At 45.7% G+C, this 22731-nt stretch overlaps 1 protein-coding gene across 1 annotated transcript in view; it reads left to right on the plus strand.

Moving 5' to 3' along the window:
• LOC121568446 overlaps positions 1-22731 on the plus strand; it is a 47726-nt gene that overhangs the window by 5568 nt on the left and 19427 nt on the right. The window contains exons 2-4 of the mRNA XM_045220929.1: positions 606-922; positions 1172-1228; positions 1340-1497. Of these exons, the coding sequence (XP_045076864.1) occupies positions 606-922; positions 1172-1228; positions 1340-1497 (532 nt within the window). The remainder of the gene's footprint in view (positions 1-605; positions 923-1171; positions 1229-1339; positions 1498-22731) is intronic.

The raw sequence follows: 22731 nt of genomic DNA on the forward strand, positions 1-22731 counted from the left end.
ATGATTGGCCAGTACGGAGAATTAAGTAAAATTAAGTAAAAAAAAGTCCAAATTTAGGAAAGTGACAATTGTCGCTACGTAGCTAGCCACCGGATAACAACAACACAACAAGTTGCAACAATTCAAGTTGTTTCTGTCAATTACGTATTTCTCTTGATGCAATGTGATAGGAGTGAAGCCAAATCCAAACTGGCTTCACTTGACACTGTTTCTGGTTAAATACATTCATCCTCTTGCGAATTGAAGGACAAATATGAAAACACAGAGTGACTATATGTTTTTTTCTTTATAAATTTTTTGGGGAAGCCTGGCTTCCCTTGGCATCCATGAATACACGCCACTGATCATCTCTCTTCATTGCTCAATCTGTTGATTCAAGGAATCAATGGGCTAAAACTCATCATTCTTATAGCTAGAACTCTCCAGATTCCATTTCCTTGAGTGCTTTCATTGAAATAGAATGGATAAAATCCAATCAATTATAAACAATCATCATTACATTTGGCTCTGAGTTCACCCAACATGACAGCACAATAGGCACCAAAATCTGAGAGATGATATGGGCTATTTTGGTAATGGGAGGTCAAATATTTTTCACCGCACAGACACAGCAGGAGGGGGAACATGTCCTGCTGTGGAGGGAAGGCTTATGATCCCAGCGGTGGCAAGGTGAAGTGCTGTGCAGGGACTCTGTACAACCTGCAGGTCTCAGAGGAGAGCCATTGCTGTGGGAGTGTCCTGATGGAGGCCGGCTCCACCCAGACCTGCTGCTCTGCCCCAGGGCTAGACCTGCTCTACCCTACCCAGCCAGGGTTCACCTGCTGTGGGCACCGCTACCCCAACTCCTCCCTGTGGTCTTGCTGCGCGGGGGTCCTGCACCCAAGGCCTGAACCACACACCACCAGCAAGAACATGATTCCAGGTCAGTGGGAACAGGATATAAACCAAACACGATTCCCATTTTTCATCGATCCATGATTTATGTCACAGTTTGAGTTGCGTCTGTTTATCTCTGGAGGGTCTCCGAAAGACCAACCTACAGGCCAGACGAGTGATATGAAGATTCTATATGTAGTTCATATAAAATAAAGGGGGTGTCTTTTGATGGGTCCCTGCTTGGAGTCTGTCTCTGTCTTAGCCCATTTGATTAGACTGTTTTCATTATCCTCAGGACCTAGGCTTCTACCACTGGAGGATTTGAAGACGGAAGATCTGTGTCACACCAGAGGTAAGGCCTCCAGTTTGAAGCACAGGATGAAAGGAAACATGACTCAATAATTTGATTCATTGATGTACAGTAGCTTCACAACGCTGATCTAAAGTGTGTGTGTGTGTCCAGTTCTGCTAGGGACAGTGGAAAGTGTGTCTGTGAAGATGAACGAGCGGTCCATCGTGATGGTGAACACCATGTCCATGCAGGCCTCGCGTGGCCATGTCAGCGCCCTGCCTTCCCCTCTCTACCTCACAATACCCGACCACTGCAGCTCCCCTGAACTGGTGCCGGGCAACACTTATATCTGGATGACAATTAATATCTCAGACACCATAAGATTCATTTCTGATCTCAGCGATCATTACTCCCCTCTCCATTCCATCCTTTCCTGGTGCTCAAAATGATACATTTAACCATGTTTTGAGGCTATACAGTGCTTGTTTATGAAATTACATTGTTTACAAACAATGTCATAAAAGAAGCGGTAACATTTTACTTGACCCCCAGTGTCATAACATGTTAACATTTCATAATATGTCATAACAGCTGACATAACTTGTCATAACCGTTTATAATATGGGCATGACACATATTTAGACTTGTTGTGACATATTGTGTTACTTTATGGCAGGTTAAGACACATTACATTTACATTTACATTTTAGTCATTTAGCAGACGCTCTTATCCAGAGCGACTTACAGGAGCAATTAGGGTTAAGTGCCTTGCTCAAGGGCATATTTACGTCATTTAGCAGACGCTCTTATCCAGAGCGACTTACAAATTGGTGCATTCACCCTATAGCCAGTGGGATAACCACTTTCCAATATTTTATTTTTTATTTATTTTATTTATTTTTTATTTTTTTTGGGGGGGGGGGGGGTAGAAGGATTACTTTATCCTATCCCAGGTATTCCTTAAAGAGGTGGGGTTTCAAATGTCTCCGGAAGGTGGTGAGTGACTCCTACATAAGAGTGTCAAAACCCACAAAACCTACTACACAAGGCAAAACATTCCATTACACCATAGCCTACATTTCAACAGTATGTTTACGCTTTGTATATATTTTTAATTGACCATATTAAAATTATCATTGTAATTGTGCACACATTGATGTCACATATGCACCTACCCCAATGCTCTGTTGCTGATGACTGGGATGAATGCAGGAGCAGATTTCAGGAGCTGGACAGGGCACCCTCTTATTGACTGATATAAGGGCATGTACATGATAGGCCTATCTGGCATATATGATTATGATGGTCATAATGCTTTATGACAGTGTCATAAAGTATATTTTCTACAAGTTATTTACAATATGATGAAAACAACATGACTGTAAAGAAAAAGCTAATTTGAATAAAATAACGCAATATACTGTATTTCACAACAGGTATAAACATATGGGTCATGACAGTTATTACCATATTATGACAGGTTGTGATAAGTTATGTCAGCTGTTATGACATATTATAACATTTTAGTCATTTAGCAGACTTACAGGAGCAATTAGGGTTAAGTGCCTTGCTCAAGGGCACAGACAGATTTTTCACCTTGTCGGCTCGGGGATTAGAACAAGCGACCTTTCGGTTACTGGCACTACGCTCTTTACCACTAAGCTACCTGCTTGACATGTTATGACTGTGTCATGACACTGGGTGTCAAGTAATGTGTTACCAAAAAGCAGGACAATAGGTAGTATAGGATTATTTTATGTATCATTATGGCACATGTAGGGAGATGCCAAAGGTAAAATATAATAAACATGTTTGATATTTTATAATCCAGATACATGCTTAAATAAGGAATATAGACATGTAGTATATGCTGTGTTTTGAATGAATGCATGTGTTCTTTCACAGAGGCTCTCAACAGTGTGCATTATATTAGTTTTTTAAGAAGGGGCCTAAGCCACGCAGCCAATAGAATGATGAGAGGCTTCATATAGAAAAAAGCATTCATTACATTTTGGAGTGGACATTGTGTGACAGCTGGACGTTGAAAAAGAAGGGTGGGGCAGAACTAAAATAAGTTAGGAATGTACGCATGTTTTTTCATTTGTGTGTATATAAGAGATCTCTAAGCCAGAGAGAGACAGTTGTTCCATGGAGCAAGCTCGGCTTTGTTATGCAATAAAGTCTAATTCTTGGATTCACAAGCTCCGGTGTCTTGAGAGATATTTTTGAGTTGATTATCTATTAGTCAAATATTTCTACAACAGTAGGACAATTGATCTAAGCTCATGAGGCATATGTTATATTCTTCAATAATCAATTTGTATATCATTAAATGTAAAAGTCAAAAGATTGATGTACAGTAGCTATCACAGATTGCACCCTTTAAGCCATCAGTAGATGTTGAAGCTATTTCCATACGGATGCCATTTCTTCATTGAAAGTTAACTTTTTTCAATGTGACACTAACATCGTAGGTGTAAGCCTGTCTGTGAAGTGATTACATCACTTTGGAAAAAGACAGGTAATAAAGCGTATTTTTAACCAAGTATTTGTGTGTAGGTGTGCGACTTCCCCATGCATCAATACATTTGGTTATGGGGGTAGTTGCCTTTATGCTATCCCACATACAGTGGGGAAAAAAAGTATTTAGTCAGCCACCAATTGTGCAAGTTCTCCCACTTAAAAAGATGAGAGAGGCCTGTAATTTTCATCATAGGTACACGTCAACTATGACAGACAAAATGAGAAAAAAAAATCCAGAAAATCCCATTGTAGGATTTTTTATGAATTTATTGGCATATGATGGTGGAAAATAAGTATTTGGTCAACAACAAAAGTTTCTCAATACTTTGTTATATACCCTTTGTTGGCAATGACACAGGTCAAACGTTTTCTGTAAGTCTTCACAAGGTTTTCACACACTGTTGCTGGTATTTTGGCCCATTCCTCCATGCAGATCTCCTCTAGAGCAGTGATGTTTTGGGGCTGTCGCTGGGCAACACAGACTTTCAACTCCCTCCAAAGATTTTCTATGGGGTTGAGATCTGGAGACTGGCTAGGCCACTCCAGGACCTTGAAATGCTTCTTACGAAGCCACTCCTTCGTTGCCCGGGCGGTGTGTTTGGGATCATTGTCATGCTGAAAGACCCAGCCACGTTTCATCTTCAATGCCCTTGCTGATGGAAGGAGGTTTTCACTCAAAATCTCACGATACATGGCCCCATTCATTCTTTCCTTTACACGGATCAGTCGTCCTGGTCCCTTTGCAGAAAAACAGCCCCAAAGCATGATGTTTCCAACCCCATGCTTCACAGTAGGTATGGTGTTCTTTGGATGCAACTCAGCATTCTTTGTCCTCCAAACATGACGAGTTGAGTTTTTACCAAAAAGTTATATTTTGGTTTCATCTGACCATATGACATTCTCCCAATCCTCTTCTGGATCATCCAAATGCACTTCAGACGGGCCTGGACATGTACTGGCTTAAGCAGGGGGACAAGTCTCGCACTGCAGGATTCGAGTCCCTGGCGGCGTAGTGTGTTACTGATGGTTGGCTTTGTTACTTTGGTCCCAGCTCTCTGCAGGTCATTCACTAGGTCCCCCCGTGTGGTTCTGGGATTTTTGCTCACCGTTCTTGTGATCATTTTGACCCCACGGGGTGAGATCTTGCGTGGAGCCCCAGATCGAGGGAGATTATCAGTGGTCTTGTATGTCTTCCATTTCCTAATAATTGCTCCCACAGTTGATTTCTTCAAACCAAGCTGCTTACCTATTGCAGATTCAGTCTTCCCAGCCTGGTGCAGGTCTACAATTTTGTTTTTGGTGTCGTTTGACAGCTATTTGGTCTTGGCCATTGTGAAGTTTGGAGTGTGACTGTTTGAGGTTGTGGACAGGTGTCTTTTATACTGATAACAAGTTCAAACAGGTGCCATTAATACAGGTAACGAGTGGAGGACAGAGGAGCCTCTTAAAGAAGAAGTTACAGGTCTGTGAGAGCCAGAAATCTTGCTTGTTTGTAGGTGACCAAATACTTATTTTCCACCATAATTTGCAAATAAATTCATTAAAAATCCTACAATGGGATTTTCTGGAATTTTTTTTCTCAATTTGTCTGTCATAGTTGACGTGTACCTATGATGAAAATTACAGGCCTCTCTCATCTTTTTAAGTGGGAGAACTTGCACAATTGGTGGCTGACTAAATACTTTTTTCCCCCACTGTATGTACCATATTATCTGACAGAGCAGAGGAGGCAGCGTGGAAAGAATGTTGGTAAAGATTTAAGGACCAACGGGAAGCGACAGGTTGTTACATGCTCGCCCACTCCTACAAGTTGCCTCTGAGACTTGTTCCACCAATGCAATAACATCCCAGGGCACTGTGCCTTTTGGCTACGCCAATGAGCAGAGTATGTTTATGATGAACCAGACAATCTGAGGTGACCTCAGACAGAAGAGACGTTGCCTGCATAAGGAAGCTTTGTAACCATGAGCCGGCTTTTCCTCAGGATACACCTTTACACAATGAGGTTGAAGCCTGTGGCGGCTGAGTTTTTTATTTGTATAATGATGTGTTTTCTTGCAGACATTGGCTGTGTGAAAGTTGATAAGTTGGTTTGTAAGTACATAGCACACAGTGGAGGCTGGTGACTTGAAAATTGAGGAGGATGGGAGACCCACGGTATAGGCGCGGGACACACAGAGACGACAAATTGTGTTTCAAAAATCGTCAGAGTAATTATTTTAACCTAAAGCATTTATTCCAAATCAAATTTTATTTGTCACATACACGTGTTTAGCATATGTTATTGCGGGTGTAGCAAAATACTTGTGCTTCTAGCTCCGACAGTGCAGTAATATCTAACAAGTAATATCTAACAATTCCACAACATATACCCAATACATACAAATCTAGTAAGGAATGGAATTTAAGAATACATATGGACAAGCAATGACAGAGCGGCTGGACTAAGATACAGTAGAATATAGTATATACACATGAGATGAGTAATGCAAGATATGTGAACATTATTAAAGTGACTAGTGTTCCATTTCTTAAAGTGGCCAGTGATTTCAATAGGTAGCAGCAGCCTCTAATGTACTAGTGATGGCTATTTAACAGTCTGATGGCCTTGAGATAGAAGCTGTTTTTCATTCTCTCGGTCCCAGCTTTGATGCACCTGTACTGACCTCGTCTTCTGGATGATAGCGGGGTGAACAGGCAGTGGCTCGGGTGGTTGATGTCCTTGATGATCTTTTTGACCTTCCTGTGACATCGGGTGCTGTAGGTGTTCTGGAGGGCAGGTAGTTTGCCTCCGGTAATGCGTTCGGCAGACAGCACCACCCTCTGGAGAGCCCTGCGGTTGCGGGTGCTGCAGTTGCCGTACCAGGTGGTGATACAGCCCGACAGGATGCGCTCAATTGTGCAACTGGAAACGTTTGTGAAGGTTTTAGGAGCCAAGCCAAATTTCTTCAGCCTCCTGAGGTTGAAGAGGCTCTTTTGCGCGTTCTTCACCACACTGTCCGTGTGGGTGGTCCATTTCAGTTTGTCAGTGATGTGTACGCCAAGGAACTTGAAGCTTTCCACCTTCTCCACTGCGGTCCCGTCGATGTGGATAGGGGGGTGCACCCTCTGCTGTTTCCTGAAGTCCACGATCATCTCATTTGTTTTGTTGACGTTGAATGAGAGGCTATTTTCCTGACACCACACTCCCAGAGCCCTCACCTCCTCCATGTAAGCGGTCTTGTCATTGTTGGTAATCAAGCCTACTACTGTTGTGTCCTCTGCAAACTTGATGATTGGGTTGGAGGCGTGCTTGGCCACGCAGTCATGGGTGAATAGGGAGTACAGGAAGGGGCTGAGCACGCACCCTTGTGGGGCCCCAGTGTTGAGGATCAAAGAAGTGGAGATGTTGTTTCCTACCTTCACCACCTGGGGGCGGCCCATTAGGAAGTCCAGGACCCAGTTGCACATGGCGTGGTTCAGACCCAGGGCCTCAAGTTTAATGATGAGCTTGGAGGGTACTATGGTTTTGAATGCTGAGCTATAGTCAATGAACAGCATTCTTACATAGGTATTCCTCTTGTCCAGATGGGATAGGGCAGTATGCAGTGTGATGGCAATTGCATCGTCTGTGGATCTATTGGGGCGGTAAGCAAATTGAAGTGGGTCTAGGGTGACAGGTAAGGTAGAGGTGATATTCCTTGACTAGTCTCTAAAAGCACTTCATAATGACAAAGGTGAGTGCTACGGGGCGATAGTCATTTAGTTCAGTTACCTTTGCTTTCTTGGGTACAGGAACAAATGGTGGCCATCTTGAAGCATGTGGGAACAGCAGACTGGGAAAGTGAGAGATTGAATATGTCCGTAAACACACCAGCCAGCTGGTCTGCGCAAGCTCTGAGGATGCGGCTAGGGATGCCGTCTGGGCCGGCAGCCTTGCGGGGGTTAACATGCTTAAATGTTTTACTCACGTCGGCCACTGAGAAGGAGAAGCCACAGTCCTTGGTAGTGGGCCTCTTTGGTGGCACTGTGTTATCCTCACAACGGGCAAAGAAGGTGTTTAGCTTTTCTGGAAGCGAGACGTCGGTGTCGGCAATGTGGCTGGTTTTCCTTTTGTAGTCCGTGATTGTCTGTAGACCCTGCCACATACGTCTCGTGTCTGAGCCATTGAATTGCGACTCCACTTTGTCTCTATACTGATGTTTGCATTCTGCCATATTCCCAGTCAACTTGCCATGGTTAAATGCGGTGGTTCGCGCTTTCAGTTTTTTTTGCTAATGCTACCATCTAGCCACGGTTTCTGGTTAGGGTATGTTTTAATAGTCACAGTGGGCACAACATCACCTATACACTTCCTGATAAACTCAGTCACCTTTTCAGTGAATATGTCTAAATTATTTTCGCAAGCTACATGGAACATATCCCAGTCCGGGTGACCAAAACAATCTTGAAGCGTGGATTCCGATTGGTCAGACCAGCGTTTAATAGTCCTTTGCACGGGTACTTCCTGTTTGAGTTTCTGCCTATAGGAAGGGAGGCGCAAAATGGAGTCGTGGTCAGATTTGCCGAAAGGAGGGCGGGGAGGGCCTTATAACCATCCCGGAAGTTCGAATAGCAATGGTCGAGGATTTTAGCAGCGCGAGTACAACAGAACTTCGGCAGCCTAGTCCTCAAATTTGCTTTGTTAAAATCCCTGGCTACATTAAATGCAGCCTCAGGATATGTGGTTTCCAGTTTGCATAAAGTCCAGTGAAGTTCTTTGAGGGCCGTCGTGGTATCGGCTTGAGGGGGGATATACAGTGGGGAGAACAAGTATTTGATACACTGCCGATTTTGCAGGTTTTCCTACTTACAAAGCATGTAGATGTCTGTAATTTTTATCATAGGTACACTTCAACTGTGAGAGATGGAATCTAAAACAAAAATCCAGAAAATCACATTATATGATTTTTAAGTAATTAATTTACATTTTATTGCATGACATAAGTATTTGATCACCTACCAACCAGTAAGAATTCCGGCTCTCACAGACCTGTTAGTTTTTCTTTAAGAAGCCCTCCTGTTCTCCACTCATTACCTGTATTAACTGCACCTGTTTGAACTCGTTACCTGTATAAAAGACACCTGTCCACTCACTCAATCAAACAGACTCCAACCTCTCCACAATGGCCAAGACCAGAGAGCTGTGTAAGGACATCAGGGATAAAATTGTAGACCTGCACAAGGCTGGGATGGGCTACAGGACAATAGGCAAGCAGCTTGGTGAGAAGGCAACAACTGTTGGCGCAATTATTAGAAAATGGAAGAAGTTCAAGATGACGGTCAATCACCCTCGGTCTGGGGCTCCATGCAAGATCTCACCTCGTGGGGCATCAATGATCATGAGGAAGGTGAGGGATCAGCCCAGAACTACACGGCAGGACCTGGTCAATGACCTGAAGAGAGCTGGGACAGTCTCAAAGAAAACCATTAGTAACACACTACGCCGTCATGGATTAAAATCATGCAGCGCACGCAAGGTCCCCCTGCTCAAGCCAGCGCATGTCCAGGCCCGTCTGAAGTTTGCCAATGACCATATGGATGATCCAGAGGAGGAATGGGAGAAGGTAATGTGGTCTGATGAGACAAAAATTGAGCTTTTTGGTCTAAACTCCACTCGCCGTGTTTGGAGGAAGAAGAAGGATGAGTACAACCCCAAGAACACCATCCCAACCGTGAAGCATGGAGGTGGAAACATCATTCTTTGGGGATGCTTTTCTGCAAAGGGGACAGGACGACTGCACCATATTGAGGGGAGGATGGATGGGGCCATGTATCGCGAGATCTTGGCCAACAACCTCCTTCCCTCAGTAAGAGCATTGAAGATGGGTCATGGCTGGGTCTTCCAGCATGACAACGACCCGAAACACACAGCCAGGGCAACTAAGGAGTGGCTCCGTAAGAAGCATCTCAAGGTCCTGGAGTGGCCTAGCCAGTCTCCAGGCCTGAACCCAATAGAAAATCTTTGGAGGGAGCTGAAAGTCCGAATTGCCCAGCGATAGCCCCGAAACCTGAAGGATCTGGAGAAGGTCTGTATGGAGGAGTGGGCCAAAATCCCTGCTGAAGTGTGTGCAAACCTGGTCAAGACCTACAGGAAACGTATGATCTCTGTAATTGCAAACAAAGGTTTCTGTACCAAATATTAAGTTCTGCTTTTCTGATGTATCAAATACTTATGTCATGCAATAAAATGCTAATTAATTACTTAAAAATCATACTATGTGATTTTATGGATTTTGGTTTTAGATTCCGTCTCTCACAGTTGAAGTGTACCTATGATAAAAATGACAGACCTCTACATGATTTGTAAGTAGGAAAACCTGCAAAATCAGCAGTGTATCAAATACTTGTTCTCCCCACTGTACACGGCCATGACTATAACCGAAGAACATTCTCTTGGGAGAAAATACGGTCGGCATTTGATCAACAAAAGGACTTGAGTTCCTGTACGTTACTACAATTACACCATGAGTCGTTAATCATGAAACACACACCTCCGCACTTCTGCTTTTCGGAGAGATATTTATTTATATAATAATAATATGCCATTTAGCAGACACTTTTATCCAAAGCGACTTACAGTCATGCGTGCATAATTTTTTTTTTGTGTATGGGTGGTCCCGGGGATCGAACCCACTACCTTGGCGTTACAAGCGCCGTGCTCTACCAGCTGAGCTACAGAGGACCATAAAGACATTTATAGTACAATATTTATAGTACAATATTATGGGGAATGGGAATGAGAGGGCTACTTACACGGTGTTGGGACGGGATCACAGCAGTGATTGAATGAGGGTATCAGTCATGAGTTGAGGTGTTCAGAGGCTTGACTTCAGTGCAGGACAGAATTTGATTGGGAAGACAAAACTAACACACTACACAGACAAAAGAGCTAAGAATGAGTTAGTCCAAGCAAGGAGTAAAATCATTGATCTGTAATAATGTGATTGTGTGTGTGATTGACTCTACATACAGTAATGAGAGAACATTTAAAGGGGTACTCACAGCACTTGGAGAGGAAACATTCAATATGCCAGTGGATGAGCGGGCACATGAGACGTGGCTTCAGTTCACGTCAGGAGAGAGTTGACAATCGTAGTGGAGTGGAGCTCTCATCACCTCTTAAATCAGGGAACAGGAGGGGACTTACTATAAATACAAATAGCAGATACAATCGATTACAGCTGTGCCGTCGTAGGTTTGAACAACAAGTTTCTCCATGAAGTTAAACACAGACTGCAAATCTCGCCCACTTGACACATCAAAGTAGCCCAAGAAACGTTCCTGAATATAGCCCTGATCATCCACATACCTGAAGATAACTGGCAAGTTCTACCCCCTGGGGCCTGTAGTTTTTCCTTATCTGTTAAACCAAACAGGAAAGCTGATTAATCAGTTCTTAGAAGATTAAGGGCTATGATGGAACCAGTTTTTCCTAATCAGGTCACATGGGGGGACACTGTCAAACTGCAGCAACCTTATACTTGTTCATATGATGTCATGAGCCCTCTCACTCCACCGGGTTACCACCTTAATGTGTTTCCACTATCTTCCACTCTGCTCATCTCTCTCTCTCTACTCAGCCTAACGAGCTCCACCTGTTCCTGCTCTGCTCGGCTCTAATTACTCTGCCAGCTGCGCTGCATTACCCACTAACCTCTCCCAGTATTTAAAGTCCCGTCTTTCAGCTCTCCTTTGTCAGATCGTCTGCAAAGCTCACACCCGGAACCTGTGTGCTCGCGCTTCTGGCTCACCCTTGTTTTGTGACCCCGGACCTGCCTGATTCTTGGATACTCTTCTGCCCCAGGAAAACCAGACCTGCTCTCTGCCATTACGACTCCTGACTACTCTTCGACCCGGTAACTCTGACCAGCCTTCTGCCTTGCTACAACGTATTTGGATTTCCCTTGAACTGTACTTCTGCCTTGTTTCATCCGCCCCCGTTGTGTCTGTGTTTCCTCCCCCAGGACTTCTGGACCACCAACCACCGGCGTCATCGGACGCATCGCTGCCACTGGGGGGGGCACAGACCCAGCACATTGGACGGGATAACCCCTGGAGCCTTCACTCACTCCCTACTTCCCTTTTCCCTTAAGTTTTAATAAACTTTCTGGTGTGACGCAATTGTGGTCCTCTTGTCGTCTGTCTGAACCGTGACAGTACGATCTGACCATCATGGACTCAGCGCACACTTCCCCCGACATGGAAACCGAAGAACCTGAGCAACCCACCGCCATGCTACGCCTGGAACACACTGAGAGAGAGCTAGGTCGCATGAGCGGCGACATCACCTCTCTGCTTCAGGTCGGCCACCAACAGCATCAGCAGTTCCAGCAGCACCAGCAGCAGTCCCAGCAGCAGCAACAACAACTCGCCAGGATCATCCAACTCCTCACCAACCTTACCCCAGCCAGTCTGCCCACCAGCCCTGCCTCCGAGTTACCTGCCCCGGTCATTTCAGCCGCTGCCCCGGAACCCAAGATTGGAAACCCCGAGCGGTTCAACGGCGATTCTACCCAGGTCCGGCCATTCCTGACTAGCTGCCGACTTCAGTTCTCCTTGCAGCCAAGGACCTTCGCCACGGAGGGGCTAGGGTCGGGTATGCCATCACTCACCTGACGGGCCGAGCTCGACTCTGGGGAACAGCAGAGTTCGAACGTCAAACCCCCGCATGTGCAACCTTCGACCTGTTTGCTGAGGAGATGCTGAAGGTGTTTGACCTGGATTCACCAACCGCAGAGGCGTCTCGTGAACTGTTCAGTATTCGACAAGGCAGACGTACAGTCGCAGACCATTCCATCGACTTCCGAACCCTGGCAAGACGAAGTTCTTGGAACACACCATCGTTGGTGGGACGCGTTCTTCCATAGCTTGGCTGACTATATCAAGGACGAGTTGGTCTCCCATGAACTGCCTTCCACTCTTGATGAAGCCATCGCACTGACTGTCCGGATCGACAGAAGGATACAGACCCGTCGTCGTGAGAGGGGGCGCCAAGGTCCACCAACTACCGGCATTCGGAGAGATCCGACTGGGCTCCTGTCAGCTACTGCCACTCACCCAAGTCAGCTTGATCAGTCTGAGCCTATGGAGATTGGGCGAGCCTCTCTCACTCCTGCAGAGCGCCAGCGCCGCTTCACCTCAAACCTCTGCCTCTATTGTGGAGGTGATGGACATCGTGTGGTAACCTGCCCTTTAAAAGCCGAAGCTCACCGGGCATAGGGGGAGTCCGGTTGAGCTCAATGACCATCCAGTCCTCCGACCGCAAACCCTTGCTGCAAGTTCACCTCCGCCTCTCTGACTCTACTCACACCCTGGCTGCTCTGGTGGATTCTGGCGCCGAAGCCAACATAATGGACATCAAGCTGGCACGCCAACTGGGACTGGAGAACCTCCGTTTGACACCTCCTATTCCTGCCCGGGCACTGGACGGACACTTACTCGGATCGGTCACTCATGTCACGGCCCCGGTCTTGATGGGTCTGTCCGGAAACCATCAAGAGACTATCCAGTTTCACCTGCTCCCCTCTCCAGGCCAACCCCTCATCCTGGGTTACCCATGGCTCCGCCCGGCACAACCCTCAGCTCGACTGGGTGACCGGGGTGATCAGGGAGTGGGGAGAGGACTGCCACCGAACCTGCCTGCTTGCTGCCGCACTACCCCCTCGGCCAGTACCTACTAACTCCGCCCCTGACCTCTCCCATGTCCCAGAATGCTACCATGGTCTCAGAGAAGTGTTTAACAAAGCAAGAGCCACATCTCTGCCCCCTCACCGACCGTACGACTGTGCCATCGACCTCCTCCCTGGAACAGCCCCTCCAAGGGGCCGTCTTTATTCGTTGTCTGCTCCTGAAAGAAGGTCCATGGAGGACTACATCAATGACTCTCTGTCCACAGGATTGATCCGTTCATCTTCATCTCCGGCTGGTGCTGGCTTCTTCTTTGTGGGGAAGAGGGACGGATCTCTTCGCTCCTGCATCGACTACAGGGGACTCAACGACATCACAGTGAAAAACCGTTACCCTCTCCCTCTGCTCACCTCTGCTTTTGAGTTGCTCCAGGGAGCCACTGTTTTTACCAAGTTGGATCTCAGAAACGCTTACCACCTAGTGCGGATCCGGGAGGGAGATGAATGGAAGACCGCATTCAATACACCAACAGGCCACTACGAGTATCTGGTTATGCCTTTTGGCCTCACCAATGCTCCTGCTGTGTTCCAGGCTCTAGTGAATGATGTACTGCGGGACATGTTAAACAAGTTTGTCTTCGTTTACCTGGATGACATCTTAATCTACTCCAGAAACCTGTCTGAACACACCCGCCATGTCCAGCAAGTCCTTCATCGTCTTCTGGAGAATTCCCTCTACGCCAAGGCAGAGAAATGTGAGTTTCACGTCAAGACAGTGGCCTTCCTGGGGTACATAGTGGCAGAGGGAAGTATCCAAATGGATCCTGCCAAAGTATCAGCAGTCACGTCATGGCCAGTTCCGGAGAACAGAAAGAAGCTGCAACAGTTTCTGGGGTTTGCTAACTTCTATAGAAAGTTTATCCGGAACTACAGTACCGTTGCTGCCCCTCTCACTGCTCTAACCAGCACCAAGCAACCCCTTCACCTGGACCCCAGCAGCCGACAAGGCCTTCAGTACCCTCAAGGTAAGGTTCACCTCCGCTCCCATCCTCCAGATGCCTGACGTGGACCGGCAATTCATTGTGGAGGTGGACGCCTCGGATGTGGGAGTTGGTGCTGTGATTTCTCAGTGGGCTGCGGAGGATAGGAAGCTCCATCCCTGTGCCTTTTTCTCACGTCGGTTGTCCCCCTCTGAGTGCAATTACGACATAGGGAACCGAGAGCTGCTGGCTGTGAAGCTTGCCTTGGAGGAGTGGCGTCACTGGCTGGAGGGGTCCACCATTCCATTTCTCGTTTGGACCGATCATAAGAACTTGGAGTACATCCGCACGGCCAAACGGTTGAACTCCAGGCAGTCCCGCTGGGCCCTGTTCTTCACCAGGTTCAATTTCACTCTGTCATACCGGCCTGGATCACGCAACACCAAGCCAGACGCCCTCTCCCGTCAATTCCAGAAGGATGACAACCCCTCCAAGGATCCTGTGTCGATTCTGCCAAGTCCCTGCATCGTAGCAGCTCTGACCTGGGCTGTTGAGGAACAGGTGCTGGAAGCTCTCCGTAACCAGCCCGGTCCCAGCACTTGCCCAGCTGACCGCCTTTTTGTCCCCGAAAACCTAAGGTCCCAGGTCGTTCAGTGGGGACATGACTCCCGCCTAGCTTGTCACCCGGGCTCCACCCGCACTTACAACCTGCTCGCCCAGAGGTTCTGGTGGCCCGCTCTGAGAAAGGATGTACGGGAATTCGTCCAAGCCTGCCCCATCTGCAACCAACACAAGTCGTCCTGCCAGCCCCCCAGCCGGATTGCTGCAGCCCCTGCCTGTGCCCAGACGTCCCTGGTCTCACATCGCCCTTGACTTTGTCACGGGGCTGCCCCCTTCAAGGGGCAAGACCGTCATTCTCACCATAGTTGACCGATTCAGCAAGATGGCACACTTCATTCCCCTCCCCAAGCTCCCAACCGCCAAGGAGACCGCCCAGGTGGTCCTGGAACACGTCTTCCGGATCCACGGACTGCCAAAGGATGTAGTTTCTGACCGTGGTCCACAATTCTCCTCCGCTTTTTGGAAGGAGTTCTGTCACCTGCTGGGAGCCACAGTCAGTCTGACTTCCGGATTCCATCCCCAATCCAATGGGCAGTCAGAGCGGGCAAATCAGGAGCTCGAGAAGGCACTGCGATGCATGACTTCACGCAACCCCCCACTCCTGGTCGCAGCAATTGACATGGGTGGAGTACGCACACAATTCTCTGACCTGCTCTGCCATCGGTATGTCCCCTTTCCAATGTGTTTATGGATACCAGCCTCCTCTATTTGCCAGTCAGGAAGGGGAGGTTACTTGCCCATCTGCACTTGCGTTTGCTCGTCGATGTCGCCGCACCTGGTCACAGGCCCGAGCCACACTTCTCAGATCCGTTGCCAGCTACACTACCGGGGCCAACCGTCGGAGAATCCCTGCTCCCACCTACCATGTTGGTCAAAGGGTGTGGTTGTCATCAAGGAACCTGCCACTCAGGGTGGAGTCGCAGAAGTTGGCACCTCAGTTCATTGGCCCATTCCCTATCATAAGAGTGATTAGCCCAACTGCTGTCCGGCTCCAACTGCCTAATTCCATGAGGGTGCACCCCACTTTCCATGTGTCTAAGATTAAGCCCATTCATGAGAGTCCGCTGGTCCCTGCTGCGCCTTGTCCTCCTCCTCCACGGCTCGCCGATGGTGGTCTGGTTTACACCGTCCGCCGCCTGCTTCGGTCCAGACGGAGGGGTAGGGGTCTCCAGTACCTCATTGACTGGGAGGGCTATGGACCTGAGGAAAGGACCTGGGTGCCAGCTAGTCGGATTGTGGATAGGACTCTCATCACCGCCTTCCACCAACGGCTTCCTGATCAACCTGCAATCCGTAGGGGCCGCCCCAGAGGGATCCCCTAACCGTCCTGCCCGCTCGGCTTCCTGTCCTGTGCCTGATCCTGTCTCGGGACCTGTCCCATCTCCCGACCACGGCCCTCCGGCTTCCTCCGAGGATGAGGGCGTTCGCTCGGACCGTTCGGAGGAGTTCTAGCCCTCCTCCGGCTCCCCTCCTCCCGCCCGGCGTGGTGTTGCTCTTGGGACTTCTGGGGCCGTCCCTTGGGGGGGTTCTGTCATGAGCCCTCTCACTCCACCGGGTTACCACCTTAATGTGTTTCCACTATCTTCCACTCTGCTCATCTCTCTCTCTCTACTCAGCCTAACGAGCTCCACCTGTTCCTGCTCTGCTCGGCTCTAATTACTCTGCCAGCTGCGCTGCATTACCCACTAACCTCTCCCAGTATTTAAAGTCCCGTCTTTCAGCTCTCCTTTGTCAGATCGTCTGCAAAGCTCACACCCGGAACCTGTGTGCTCGCGCTTCTGGCTCACCCTTGTTTTGTGACCCCGGACCTGCCTGATTCTTGGATACTCTTCTGCCCCAGGAAAACCAGACCTGCTCTCTGCCATTACGACTCCTGACTACTCTTCGACCCCGGTAACTCTGACCAGCCTTCTGCCTTGCTACAACGTATTTGGATTTCCCTTGAACTGTACTTCTGCCTTGTTTCATCCGCCCCGTTGTGTCTGTGTTTCCTCCCCCCCCAGGACTTCTGGACCACCAACCACCGGCGTCATCGGACGCATCGCTGCCACTGGGGGGGGGGCACAGACCCAGCACATTGGACGGGATAACCCCTGGAGCCTTCACTCACTCCCTACTTCCCTTTTCCCTTAAGTTTTAATAAACTTTCTGGTGTGACGCAATTGTGGTCCTCTTGTCGTCTGTCTGAACCGTGACATATGAATTATACACTGCTCAAAAAAATTAAGGGAACACTAAAATAACACATCCTAGATCTGAATGAATGAAATAATCTTATTAAATACTTTTTTCTTTACATAGTTGAATGTGCTGACAAAATCACAAAAAAAGTATCAATGGAAATGAAATTTATCAACCCATGGAGGTCTGGATTTGGAGTCACCCTCAAAATTAAAGTGGAAAACCAACTTTGATGTAATGTCCTTAAAACAAGTCAAAATGAGGCTCAGTAGTGTGTGTGGCCTCCACGTGCCTGTATGACCTCCCTACAACGCCTGGGCATGCTCCTGATGAGGTGGTGGATGGTCTCCTGAGGGATCTCCTCCCAGACCTGGACTAAAGCATCCGTCAACTCCTGGACAGTCTGTGGTGCAATGTGGCGTTGGTGGATGGAGCGAGACATGATGTCCCAGATGTGCTCAATTGGATTCAGGTCTGCGGGCATGTTACACTTGGTATCGGCTTGAGGGGGGATATACAGTGGGGAGAACAAGTATTTGATACACTGCCGATTGCCAGCATTCAAAAGTGACCAAAACATCAGCCAGGAAGCATAGGAACTGAGAAGTGGTCTGTGGTCACCACCTTCAAAACCAGTCCTTTATTGTGGGTGTCTTGCTATTTGCCTATAATTTCCACCTGTTGTCTATTCCATTTGCACAACAGCATGTGACATTTATTGTCAATCAGTGTTGCTTCCTAAGTGGACAGTTTGATTTCACAGAAGTGTGATTGACTTGGAGTTACATTGTGTTGTTTAAGTGTTCCCTTTATTTTTTTGAGCAGTATATATATATATATATATATTTTTTTTTTTTTGTCTGTGAGTTGAACTAATCTGCTTTCTGGTAAATATTTGAAAACATGCTCGAATTGGCTGTAAATGTTTCATTTGCATAGTAAATGTATTTATTTCAAGTAAAATGTTCCATTGACTTAAATTGACTGTTCAGTTGCCCAGTTCCTTACTGGTCCTTAACCCCTTCTTCCAAATAAAACTAGGCCAGGGTAGGTTTGGAATTGGACATTGGTTTCTAGTTAGGGTTTACATATCTGGAGGTTCTAGATTTGTGTAAGTAAGATGGCAGAAGTATCACGGAGCCCATTAGACAGCAGGGTGGAGTCATACTGAAAATATTAAGGGCTTAATTAAACTTTGAGGCTTGTACCTTGACGTGGTGAGAGAGCGTTCAACTAAACTAGGTCCATGTTATTGAAAATTAAGTAACCTTTGTGTTTGCTTTTTCATCCTGCCTCCTCCCCTCTTCCCTTTACTCTGCTTTTGATTTCCAGCGGTTCTGCCATGATCCAAGATGGCGGCAACAAGACGATGATTAGCTTGAACAAAATTGAAACCCCCCCCTTCCTAGACTGGCTGCCTGTGAAGGACAAGTGACAGGAAGAACTAGCCGCAGCACTTCCGGTCTGTTGATTCTGCCTCTTCCCTCTCTCCTCATCCTTTAAGTATTTCTCTCCTCTCCCTCCAGATGAAATTCTGCATCTATTGACATCTTATTGCCCAACAATCTGCCCACTTATTCCATCCCCTCCTCCATCCCTGGAGACCTCCTCCCACTCCCTCAACAACCCCTATGATGTCAAAAGTTAGACAGGTATCATTTTTTTCCTTTTCTATTACTTCAATTAACCTCTTAAGGATCGGACCCTTTTTTTTTCAATTTTCGCCTAAAATGACATACCCAAATCTAACTGCCTGTAGCTATTGACCTGAAGCAAGGACATTCATATTATTGATCCATTTGAAAGGAAACACTTTGACGTTTGTGGAAATGTGAAATTAATGTAGGAGAATATAACACATTAGATCTGTTTAAAGAGAATACTAACAAAAAAAACACAATATAATATTGCAGTTTAGGCGCAATTTAGATTCTGGCCACTAGATGGCAGCAGTGTGTGTGCAAAGTTTCAGATTGATCCAGTGAAGCATTGCAATACTGGACTATTTTGTATCAAGTCTTCCCAAATGTGCCGAATTGGTCAATTGATACATTTTCAAGTACATAACTATAGAGAACATACAAAACTGATATGGTAATACAAAATGTAAGTTTACACACTCCCAGGAATGTCATACATGATGGATCATTGGCTTATACACTAGCTTTCACACATCTAGATGGCCAGGTGGGGTGGGTGTGGAGCCAGAGACAGCAGGGGTTCAAACTGTAGAACCCAGTTCCTACATTTGAATATAAAAATGGATTTTATCAAACAAAATTATGCTACATTTTATCTCTGGGACTCTCAGGATGACAAATCAGAGCAAGATTACTGAATGTAAGTACATTATTTACCTTCAGAGGTGAATGTATCAAATCAGTTGCCGTGATAGGTTTTTTGTTGTTATGCACTCTCCTCAAAAAAAAATTCACTGATATAGCTACTGTAAATTGGACAGTGCAGTTAGATTAACAAGAATTTAAGCTTTCTGCCCATATAAGACATGTCTATGTCCTGGAAAGTTTGCTGTTACTTACAACAGTCATGCTAATCACATTAGTGCACGTTAGCTCAACCGTCCTGTATACGGGACATCGATCCCGTAGAGGTTAACAGTATTGCATGTCTAATCGAACATTTAATTGAAAATAAACCAATCAATAACTGTATTTTTACATACCTGATCTACCTGTAACCTGTGTTTGCATGTTTACGTCTGTCTCCTCCCCTGTTCCCTTTAACTCTGCTCCTGTTCTCCAGAAACTAAAGGTTTCTGCCTAACACCCAGACGTGGATCCACCTGATGTCCTCCGTTACCAACCACTCTCCCACCTTTTCATTACATCATCTACAGTTATTGTCATGCTGTCATTATCTGCTAAGAAAGTTTGCTTGCCGTATCATACTGGGCACATAATATGTGAGATGCTCAGATGAACTGAAAACACTAGCACTGCAAACACTCAGAACAAAGAGAGATGCAGTGACTGGACTTATAATATAATAATAATAACCTACTTGAAGAGTCTCCCTCTTCAAGTCCCCCTTCCGAGACTGGCTGCCTGTTGAGAACAAGTTACAGGCAGAACCTCCCACCCACACAGCACTCACCTCCTCTCTATTCCACACACCAGAATTCAGTATTTCAGTCTATGAATACCATGTGAGTGTACCAATTATTATTTTTTATCAATTGACAAACCTGTACCACAAAAAGATCAACGTTTATATATTTAAATTGTAAAAATTGCCAGGTTGGTTTTCACAGCTGTTTCACAAGGTGTTCATTGTTGTAAATTGTAACGTATCCCTTGATGGCATGTTAGTTCAACATTATGAATTGTTGTATCCTAGGCTCTACAGTAGGAACATATACAGTGGGGAGAACAAGTATTTGATACACTGCCAATTTTGCAGGTTTTCCTACTTACAAAGCATGTAGAGGTCTGTAATTTATATCATAGGTACACTTCAACTGTGAGAGACGGAATCTAAAAAAACAATCCAGAAAATCACATTGTATGATTTTTAAGTAATTAATTTGTATTTTATTGCTTATTTTCCAGACCTTAATCCCATAGAAAATCTGTGGAGGGAGCTGAAGGTTCGAGTTGCCAAATGTCAGCCTCGAAACCTTAATGACTTGGAGAAGATCTGCAAAGAGGATTGGGACAAAATCCCTCCTGAGATGTGTGCAAACCTGGTGGCCAACTATAAGAAACGTCTGACCTCTGTGATTGCCAACAATGGTTTTGCCACCAAGTACTAAGTCATGTTTTGCAGAGGGGTCAAATACTTATTTCCCTCATTTAAATGAAAATCAATTTATAACATTTTTGACATGCGTTTTTCTATATTTTTTTGTTGTTATTCTGTCTCTCACTGTTCAAATAAACCTACCATTAAAATTATAGACTGATCATTTCTTTGTCAGTGGGCAAACCTACAAAATCAGCAGGGGATCAAATACTTTTTTCCCCCTCACTGTATATATAAAACATGGGGGATTGGAAGTGATGCAGACAATTACATTGATGGAAGTTACAATCTATCGGCAATATTAAGCTGATCTACCCCCTAAAAAATCATAATGATAATTTTTTTAAAACAATGCTCCAATGTTAAAAGTCTAACACTCAAACTGTGGGTCCCAACTCCTAGTGCAATCCCCAGGAAGTTGCATGGAAGTCTATATTTATGCTCAGCACGTCGGCAGTTTAAAAAAGGAGGTAGTCTGTGAGAACAGCGCAGTGGTGACGCACATGAATCTACGTTTTGTCTCCATATTTTATCCCAAATCACTCCCTTCCCATTCCCCTCGCCCCTCCATTTGCGCGTTCACACATGCCTCCTCAATATGCACAAGTGTTCTAAAGTTGAGGGAGTGAACATTATCAAGGGGACAGGGGCTAATTAGGCCGTCGGATAGCCACTTCGATCGAGCCAGCAAGGCTGCCGGCTCCTGAGCCAAGTGTATCCGAACACGCATCGCACCGTGTTATGTTTCGGAGTTTGCACAATTTCATACAAAAGGACAATGAGTCACATGTATTTTGTTTGTGTCTGATTTTGAGGACACATACAAAATAAACACATCCCAAAATAATTATTTGTTTAACTTATGTATTGAAAATAACGGGGGGTTTGTTCATTTGAATTTCATGCTTGTTTTATTATTTAAATGTGGAACATGAATTGCGTAATTCAAGTCACAGTGTGTCCTGAAATTGATGGGTTTATTGAAGTCACCCTCTAAGTAATCTCTCTTCATTGCTCAATCTGTTGATTCAAGGAATTAATGGGCTAAAACCCATCATTCTAATAGCTAGAACTCTCCAGATTCCACATGACTCAATACTTTGGCCTTTAGCAAGAACAGTGGGAAGCATTTCAATCACTTCACAACGCTGAACTAAAGTGTGTCCAGTTCTGCTAGGGAAAGTGGAGAGTGTGTCTGAGGATGAACGAGCGGTCCATCGTGATGGTAAACACCGTGGCCATGTCAACGCCCTGCCTTCCCCTCACATTACCCGACCAGCGCAGCTCCCCTGAACTGGTGCTAGGCAACACTTACGTCTGGGTGAAAACAAGACATTACTCAGACACCATAAGATTAATCTCTGATCTCAGCGATCATTCCTCCCCTCTCCATACCATCCTCTCCAGGTGCTCAAAATGATAAATGTAACCATGTTTTGACTCTATACAGTGTTTGCTTACATTTACATTGTTTACAAACAATGGCTTGAAAAATCTTACTTTGGTTTCTGAAGGGGTAGGACAGTTGAACTAAGATCATGAGGCATACATTAAATTCTTCAAGAATCAATTGGTATATAATTAATTTTTAAAGTCCAAAAATGTATGTAGCTATCACAGATTACACCTTTAAACTATCGGTAGATTTTATTTGCTTACAAAAAAATAAAATAATGTTTATGGTCTCTAATGAATCTTATCTCAGGATAAGCCATGTTTTATTATGTGTTTTCTGTTATAGTGTTTTCTGTTATATTATCACAAAAGTTCCTTTAATTTGAATGCATTTTTTATCTTAATGGGTATTCCGCCCTTCAATTCCATACTGAAGCTATTTCTTCATGTGACA

The sequence above is a fragment of the Coregonus clupeaformis genome, chromosome 6, assembly GCF_020615455.1.
Source record: "Coregonus clupeaformis isolate EN_2021a chromosome 6, ASM2061545v1, whole genome shotgun sequence".
NCBI lineage: Eukaryota > Metazoa > Chordata > Actinopteri > Salmoniformes > Salmonidae > Coregonus > Coregonus clupeaformis.